Here is a 9,398-nt window from a genome sequence, read left to right on the forward strand (position 1 = left end):
GGTTTACCACATGTATGCTGTTGTGTATGTACTGTATGTAGGTATGTGTGGTTGTATGAACGAACAGTATGTTTGCATGTGTGTCTGAGTGTGCAAACACGGTGGGCTTTGTACTCACAAGAGACTGTGCGTCTGTGATTGTATGTGGAGGTGTAGTAGCCTAGGTGAAGGGATTCATGTATGGTAATTATTTTAAGCATTGCAGAACCTGATAGGAGAGCGTATCATGTCAACTTCAGATGGCCTCTGACAGGGACGAGTTTGTCAGCTTTGATCTCAAACCACACTCTTCTCTGCTTCTCTGCCAATAACCTCACCTTGTTCCTCTGGTCCTAAATGAATCAAGGTTCAAGACGATCACTCGTACCACTTGAAAACTGAGAATGTTTTTTGTTTGCTAAACACAATTAATACAAAGAAGACATCTTCTGCAACCCATGAGAAGGTTACCAGTGCTGTAGAAGAAAAGTAAAAGAATAAACAAAAAAAATGTGTGGAAAAAGTCACAATATCGTTGATGCTTATGTCTGTGTTTCTTACGGATGCGTCTGAGAGGGAACAAGTCTTGACTGAAATGCTCAGCATTCTGTTGGACAGCACATGGTACAATAGAGCCCTACAAAGGCAAAGTGCAGTAACTATGCCAACATTGAAGCTGAGAAACAGGCCTTCAAAGTATTGGCATTGGGTTGGATATCATAGATACTGCCAATTTGATATGATGGTATTATCTCTAAAATAGGACACATTTGGGACATAAGGCTTTGTCACAAGATAAAGTAGGCATTATGAACACCATTTTCAGTCTGAACTCAAATTTCACTAAATTTGTAGTTACTGAACTTTGCCTTTGTAGGGCAGAATAGGTGGTGCAGCTTCCGTGTCTCCTCCAGTGGGCCTTCTAGTCAACTCCAGCAGCAGCCGGTCTGGGAGCAAAGCCACAAAAGCGCGGTGGAGTCACAGCCTTTAGCTCTGCCTGCCTGATGAGGAGAAGGAGGAAAAGGCGATTTGAGGAAGGTAGGAGTATAGGAAGAGGCCTGCCTGCCTGCACTACAGTACACAGCACTGTTTTTACAGACACTGCTCCCAAAATGAGAGGGTTTCCTGACAGGATGGGCTGTGGAAAGGATGCCTTTACGAGCCAGAGCTCAGTGCTGTGGCCAGTGCTGGACTGGCCATCCGGTATAGCAGGCATTTACCGGTGGGCCACACACCCTTGTGGGCCCCTATTTTCAGAAATGTAAAAAAAGATTTAATTTTTTACAAATTCTGAAAATAGGGGGTTACAATGATGCGGGGCCCACCGGTTACCGGTAGTCAGTTCTGCGCCACTAATTATGAGGGGCAGGGCAGGATTAGTGCACAGGCTAGATGTGGTTGCAGCCTAGGTGCCCCCACCTGCCAAGGGGCTCCTGATTGGTAACAGGAAGAAAAAAATAACATTAAGTGTAGGATTGACGGACGTGTTATCCTTAATTCCAGGCTCAGAATTATACGATGCTGTCGACAATTCTTGCGGGGGGGCCTACAGCAACTTGTAGCCTGGGGGTCCTTGACCACCTTAATCTGGCCCTGATGAGGGGGCCCTTTAAGCCCTTAAAAGAGACACTGTGCAGGAAATGGTCAAAAAAAGGTACTGCAACTATGTTGCTTATTGAAATTGGGCTGCCTATTGCCAAATTTGATCTTTACATGAAAGTTTACTAAGTAATAAACAAATATGTTCTAGTATGGCCCAAGTATAGTCATTTTTGCTGCTAAAAATGGCTATTTTTGGAAATTCAAAATGGGCTGTGCGTGGGGGTGCTAGAAGATCTTTTCATGTATGAAAAGGGCTTTTTTATGTCCAGTCATAGTGAATACTTAGAATATTGATGGTGGTGGTAAAAAGGTTTTGCTTCACTGAAAAAGGTAGACATTTAAGTGAATGGTCAAATTGACCCCAAGGATCACGGATGTAACCTAAACCTGAGGATAACAGGAGGGTTAAGTCAAAAGTGCCCGGGCCCTATTTCTCCCCCAGTCCAGCCCTGACTGTGTTCTCTTGGAGAGCAGTGGCTCGGGCTCGGCTCAGGCTCGGGGAGGCCCCTTTTGTAAACAGCGACATTGTTGTTCTTCTACAGGCATGTGTTAAAGGGACTGGAACGTGGTACTTTGCTGTGGGGGCAGGCAGAGGGAGAGATGTGGCGCAGTGGCCATCTCTGTCATTTTCGTTCTTGCATTGGAGACTTTAATCATCGTCTCTTGGAAAATTACAGCTGTGAAAATCACTCCCTTGCTCAAGGCGGAGGACAGAAAATGAGTGGCCTAACACGAAAGGGGGGACAGTCTCCTCCTCTGCCCATGTCTTTGTCCATGGCGCTTGCGATAATGCAATTGCAATAGCTAGGCAGCCATTTTGAAACAAAATCTAAAATCTTTAAAAAAACTCTTTCACCATTTTTACCTCTTGCTACTGTGAATGTAGTGCAATGTAATGCTTTGTCATACAAACTATATAATTCATCTGTTAGGAGGGGACAGCGATACAGAGTAGATGCATGCAGGACGTACAGAAATGTAGGGCCTACACATAACCCAAACCACAAAATAATTGGGGAACGGTTAACAGCATGTCAGAAACTACTTTTATCTCACCGGAAAAGATGTAGCCTACTGTACAGTATAGGAGTTGTTGCTCACTTCATCAAAATGTCTTTCAGACATTGTATTGTAGTGGGGCATTGTGTTCCATTAAAACACTGTCTAGCTCCCACAAATGTTTTAGCTTGTGTAAAACCTCTGTAATTAACAGAGTGTAGTCTTGTAACCGTGTCAAATCACTGAAGAATGATGCAGTTAGACATGTCTCTGCTGGTCTCTCCATGTTTACCCCGTACACTTCCTCACTTGTAAATCACTTTGCCTGCTGCCGTCCCAGTCATATGGTTGACTGGAGCCAGATTTCTTTCTCAAGATAAATTTGCTGTCTTAGGGTGCGTATCCCTGATATAGATCAGACTGGCTGTATTCCACCCAGCTCCAATGTCTTGTGATGTGCGGTTGTTTTAAAACTCTTGGTAAGCCCTGTGATCCACCAGAACACCAACACGTCATCACCACCCAGTTGAAGAATATCTATACTGGGCATCAATAGTGGAGATGGGTCTCTACCTTCTCACGTGCTCTTCGGAGCAACAGAGACTCCAACCACTGCACACACAATGCCACTTGATTGGCTCGGGCAGGGCCGGCGCTAGGCAAAGGCAGACAAGACGGTTGCCTAGAGCGCCAAATGTCTTGGAAGCGCCAGTAATACCAAAAACTCCCACATTCATATTAACAATGCATATTCATAGTCACTTAGTATACCATATATGAACTGTAGGTACTAGATCAGATGTGCTCGATCAGATGTACAACGTTCTGCTTACAGATGACACCTTCTAAATGCACAAAAAGCAAAGGGGGAAGGGGAGAGATTGTCTAGGGCACTGGGCTCAGGTAGGCCTTCTGACAAAACCTTACAGAGAAGACACGTGTAGTTGGTTATCACCATGCCTTCTATGGTTTTAAGTGAACACTGCACATGGAACTTGGATGAGAAAGAACCCCCTACAGAGGTATTTCAATCTGTCTCAAAATGCAGGAGCAACACATTAGTTAGTTCCTCCAGAGAAAATATCTTTTACGGCTGTGTACATGGCAGTCTACACCCAAACCCCAAGTAATGTTATATGTGCCCAATGCTTTGTTATCTTTGGGCATATACTATACAAATAAATCACTGGGAGCATTAACAGTGTTGCGGATTTCTATCATTTATTTAATATACTATACCCCCCACCCCCCTATACACACACACTCACTCACAAACACAAACACAAACACACACACACACACACACACACACACACACACACACACACACACACACACACACACACACACACACACACACACACACACACACACACACACACACACACACACACACAGTTTGGGCCGGTCCATTGTGTAGTAGTGGGGTCCAGTGTATAACGGGTGACTGTGGGTGAGAGAGGGCTCCCTTTGCCCTTGAGGAGTGGAGCCGGCGCGTACTCATGCAGTAATCCACATTCCTCACACTTCAAGTTCAAAGTGCAAACTCGCTCCGCTGATCAAGATTCGCTGGAGCCAAGTAGGATTTTTCAGGGAGTTCAGCGGGAGAGGCAGGGGGGGCAGAACACCCCCCCCCCCACTCCCAACACAAAACACACACTCCTCCCTTCTCTCATTTTCTCTACTACTCAGAGACAGAGAGAGAGTGAGAAAGAGACGGAGACCCAGCGAGAGATTGAGAGAGATTGAGAGAGAGAGAGAGAGAGAGAGAGAGAGAGAGAGAGAGAGAGAGAGAGAGAGAGAGAGAGAGAGAGAGAGAGAGAGAGAGAGAACAGAGCTAATGTGCCATACCCCGGGGGCACTTTCCCTCCATAGATCCCTCATGTGATCTGAGGACATAAAGTGTGATAAGAATGAACATGTGTTTTGAGAGCATGTCTGGGGTAGCACTGGCAAGCCTGTTACTGTTTAAGCACTGTGAACCTTTTGTCTGACAGTTTCTTTAAAGAATCTTCAGTCTCTTAGTTTTTGGACCAAACCCCAATAAAGATTTTTTTAAACTAAAGTGCAACATTGGTGACCTTATAGCTGAGACAATGTGCTGCAATAGATAACAAGCCACTGCATCTTCCAATCATTGCAATTGGATATGAATTTCAATAGTGTGTTCACATGAACCTTACACTGATAAAGCTGTTCCTCTGAGTGTTAATTCATTGAAAATGGGAGAGAGTTACCCCATGTGTTGTGGTGAAATGGTTTGCTGATTCTTCTAAGCTATTTTCTCTAGCATTATTGAAGAATACAATGCAGAGAAACAATAAAAACCTCCTGGGAAATGATCATTACAGGACCCTTATGCTTGACAGCAAAAAACATGTGTTTACTAGAAGGGATCAGTGAGGGTTTTTGGTACCAGAAACCTTAACTCTCTATAAGCTCTTTTAAGAGCTGTGAAAAGGATCATCATTGGACCTTTTACTCTCATTGCAGTTCCTGTTTCAATAGACTACTTTTGGGTTTTCACTATTGCAAAAATGGCTGTTTATAAGGAGCTGCATGATTATGGAATGCCCAGTTACCAAAAGCCCCTTTTCTGTGCTATGTCATCAAAACAAGACAGCACAACCACTTTTGTTACATAAATAAAATGAAGGAAGGAACCTGGTATCAAAATAGGTCAAAATATCCGCACCCTACAGTTTATGAAGATGTCTATGTACAGTGGAACTGCATGTGATCTGGATGCAGGGTTCATTATATGGCTGATTTTAACTGCGTTAACAGGCAATCCCAGCTATACTACTACAGTGAATGTCAGCGAAAACAAGCACCACACTAAGAAAAAGTGTGTGTGTGTGTGTGTGTGTGTGTGTGTGTGTGTGTGTGTGTGTGTGTGTGTGTGTGTGTGTGTGTGTGTGTGTGTGTGTATGTGTGTGAGTGTGAGTGTGAGTGTGAGTGTCAGAGAGAGAGAGAGAGAGAGAGAGACAGCAGGCAACAAAACGGGTAAAGGGAAAAAGTGAGTGAGAATGAAAATGAGAAAGTGAGACAGAGAGTGAGAAAGACAGAGACTGAGAGAGAGAGAGAGAAGCAAATAAAAAGCTCTCCTTGTGAATCTAAGAGACCGTGGCCTGGGGGAGGCTCTCCGGTATGAGTCAGAAGATGTGTAGTGTGTGCTACTGTAAAACAAGACATCAGTGTAATAGCTTCCACGCTACTCCAGCACGCCTCACAGGGCCTCTAATGACTTCAATACTTCAACCGAACCACATGGAGACAGACAGTATGTAAATATGGAGGGCATCCGTCTGTTGTGTATGTTTGCGCACAACAGTGAATGTCAGGCTGTGAACAAACCAGATGCACTTGGCTGAGGACCACCCTTTTAACTTGCTGAATATGTTTGAGTGAACTTCAGGGACACTCCCAAACTATTTTGGAAGCCAGCTAGCAGTTTGTCGTCATGGAAATTAATTACACTATGATGAGGTGGAGCAGGGTTGTTGAAAAAAAGAGGGAAAATCTGCTACGGGAGACGCAAAAAAGAAAGCACAGGAACCAACTCGCGGACTCTTCTGAAACATATCATATATGTATATATATACACACACATATACACACATTCTGACATCTTTACACAGAAATCAACTGACATGTTTTTACACAGGAGAAGATGAACACATAGAGGCAACTCAATTCTTCTGCGATTGAACTCGAGTGTTCTTGTTTTGTGTAAAGCCAGTCAGTGTCTACGTAGTCATTTCCTTAAAGCGAAACAACAGTTTTTAAAACAAAAGTGCAATTTTTACAACTGTAATTTTGGAGTCCTTCAGTGATTACAGAGGACGATTCAGCAAATGTCCAGTTGAGCTTGAGCCACACCGTAGGCTCCTCCACTGTTGATCCAGCTTGTGTTTTCAAGTATAAAGTGCCTCTAAGAAAGCCTTAACCATTATGGTTAAAATGCTCAGAAGTTGAGTTCTGTTCTGTTGTCTTTTTTTCCAGTATCTTTTTTTTCCAGACAACCAAATATAGACAGCTGCAGAAAAAGACAGGGTCCACCTCAGTCCAGCCATGGGTTTGTTTATCTTACAAAAAAAATCCTGCACACTGTCCATTCCACCAACAAACTTTAATACAAGTTTTAAAGTTGTAATAAAGTTTGTTGGTGGAATGGACAGTGAGCGGGATTTCGTTACACTTCAATAACAACCCCACTGGGATAATATCCTACACACCTGCCCAACTAGGTGTGCAAAAGCGTCTTCTCGAAATGTTCATCTTACAAAAACAAAGCTCAGTCACACAAACTCCATCTTGCCACGGCCTCCATACCTCCCCCAGTGCACCAGTGATAGCAGCCGTTCACCTGCCAGCTCTGACGACTGCCTCATCTTGTCACAGGTGAGGCAGCAGTTCTCGTGTCCCGTGACGGGCACCATGCACTCCAGGTCCAGCTTGGCCATGTGGTGGCCCTTTTTCAGCTGGTGTCCGTGGAAGCTGTAGTGCAGCCGCGAGAGCATCTCCCGCCGCTGCTGCCTCAGTCGCCGGCTCTCGCTGCGCAGCATGCGCAGGGCCAGCACGATCAGCAGCACCAGGATGAGGCCGCCGGCGATGGGCACGGCGATCACCGCCGCCCGGAACCACACCTCTCGGCTGGAGGGGACCTCCTGGACGCGCGCCACGACGTGACGGCCTCCTCCGCTGTCTGATGTCTGCTGGTGGTGGTGACGGTCCCGCCGGTCTATAGGGGAGAGGAGAGGAGAGAGTTAGGAGGCTAAAGCCATGAAATAACTTTACAAGCAATATGTCAACAGGGAGGGTGACAAAGCAAAGGGAATGCAATGAGATGAGAGAGGAAGAAATGACAGCTGTAGGAGTTGAAAGGTGAAAAAGAGGAGAAATGGGACACACTATAGGCCTACGACTGGGCAACTTTGAAGTTTTGAAGTTATAATAGACTCTGTCACCTTGATATGCTCACAGATGGACTGTCCATTCTACTGAGAGACTAGACTACTGACAATCAGCTGTATATCAATCATATCTCTACTTATTCTGGGTCTACTGTAGCCTGTTCAACAAGACAGTGCATATGCAGACTATGGATCTGTACACACGATTCTATACAGAGAAAAAGACAAACATAAGAAGTAGGATAGGGAGCAAATAAATGTTTCAGAGCATGAGGTAACTGCTGTACCTAAAGGTTCTCTTCTTCCGTAGGCCAAGTCTTGAAGGCCCCGATAATTGCACATGTCTTCCTGACAGCACTCCAGTGTGGAGGAGCCCTGGGCAGCAGCAGTGTCAAAGGCCACGTCTGAGGTACACACATCGTCAGAGTTCAGCAGGGGATCATAGCAGCCATGAGAGAGCAGGGAGCGTGGACTGCTCGGGTCTATACTCCGCGTAAAGCAAGCGTTTACTTCTGACTTGCACATGTAGCCAGTTGCCACACAGTGTGGGGCATCACAGTAGCATCTTATTTCCCCTGTGGAAAAAACACAGCCTTTTAGAAAAAACTCAATCTCACCTTATAGAGTGAAACAGGAGTTAATTCAAAACAATGCATTTTAACAACAACAACAACAACAACAACAAACCTACACACTTCACAAAAATGGGGAAATGACCAAAAAACAATGGCTTTGTCCATCAACTTGTAAAAAGTCCCCAAGTCTCTAAGAAGTCTTACTGACACATCAAAAGGGTCAAGGGCTAGTATAGTTCAATAGGCCTATATGACAGAAATAATAGGTGTATCAACCTTGTATAAAGAAACTAAAGAAAGTAAAGCACGCCATGGACATTGTTTCCCTTAGACTACTACCACGTTAAGAATTTACACAAGCCATAGCCTACAGAATGACAGGCTGCAAGGTTTTTCTGTCTTGGACAGACGCTGCGCAAAAGTGCGCTATGTAATGCTTTACGGCACAGAAATCCAGTATGAGAACGAGGAGAATCCAGGGTTCCTTTTGTCTAGAATAGGCCTATGTGAGCATTACATGAATGACAGCTACGCAGTATAGCCTATGTGAAGAAATAAACAAATAACTCTAGTATCCAAGACGAACCTTTCGTCAGGAGAACAGCCATCGCGCAAAGTTCCAGTTGTAACCACATGGAAACGATGTTAAAATACCGATCCATTGGTTACAGGGAACAGGCCTACAGAATGTTTCAAAACAATTGTCCTTGTTTCAACACTGTGCGAATTAGAAGCTTAAGTTCATAGGCCTACATAAAGTCTCCTGAACAAACTTTATGTGGCATTGTCGTCGTATCACATCGACACTGAAGGATCTGTCATGTCAACTCTTCGTTCACTGTAACAAATGTCCTCCGCAGGCGCTACATAGCCATCTTGAGCCAAGTTCCATAGTAGTCCAAAATGTGGAAGCATTTATCGTCCTAAGAGGTGCTTGTGGTGTTCTCAGACTTTGTTATATCCTCAACAGTAGCTCTTTTTCTGTCCTCGTACTTCCGTGAGGTTAGCGCAAACTAACGACAACTCGGCGGAGAGCAGCACTAGCCAACAGCCCACTTCTGACCTGCTTGTCATACTCCCCGCCTTTCGAGAACTTCATTGGGTTGCGCATGCCATCATTTGCATGTACATCCCAAGCGTTTTCAGAGAACACTAAAACATAACGGAAAGGAAATTATTTTTGCACATTCGAGTTTACATAAAAAGGAATTTGCACGAAAAGGTTTAAAATTTCAATAGGCCTATCCAATTACGCAAATATTACAGACCTTCAGTCTGTACAGCAACAACTTATTGCGGTCCCTATGCCAGCCGTATCGATGTTAAA

General features: G+C 44.5%; 1 protein-coding gene across 1 annotated transcript; it reads right to left on the reverse strand.

Moving 5' to 3' along the window:
- Window positions 1-6,148: 6,148 nt before the first annotated feature.
- On the reverse strand, window positions 6,149-9,119 carry bambib (BMP and activin membrane-bound inhibitor homolog (Xenopus laevis) b). The gene is made up of 3 exons (XM_063220222.1): window positions 8,658-9,119; window positions 7,784-8,071; window positions 6,149-7,324 (listed from the first exon to the last, which is right to left on the reverse strand). Exons 1-3 carry the CDS (start codon window positions 8,731-8,733, stop codon window positions 6,882-6,884), a joined length of 807 nt encoding a protein of 268 aa, XP_063076292.1. The 5' UTR covers window positions 8,734-9,119; the 3' UTR covers window positions 6,149-6,881.
- Window positions 9,120-9,398: the final 279 nt, after the last annotated feature.

Source organism: Engraulis encrasicolus, chromosome 16 (assembly GCF_034702125.1).
Source record: "Engraulis encrasicolus isolate BLACKSEA-1 chromosome 16, IST_EnEncr_1.0, whole genome shotgun sequence".
Classification (NCBI taxonomy): domain Eukaryota; kingdom Metazoa; phylum Chordata; class Actinopteri; order Clupeiformes; family Engraulidae; genus Engraulis; species Engraulis encrasicolus.

Excerpts from the sequence above, each read along its gene's own strand:
- bambib (XM_063220222.1), bottom strand. The coding sequence starts at position 8,733 with ATGGATCGGTATTTTAACATCGTTTCCATGTGGTTACAACTGGAACTT. Across the intron at positions 8,072-8,657 it reads GGCTGTTCTCCTGACGAAAG|GGGAAATAAGATGCTACTGT; the intron begins GTTCGTCTTGGA and ends TTTTTTCCACAG. Across the intron at positions 7,325-7,783 it reads CGGAAGAAGAGAACCTTTAG|ACCGGCGGGACCGTCACCAC; the intron begins GTACAGCAGTTA and ends TCTCCCCTATAG.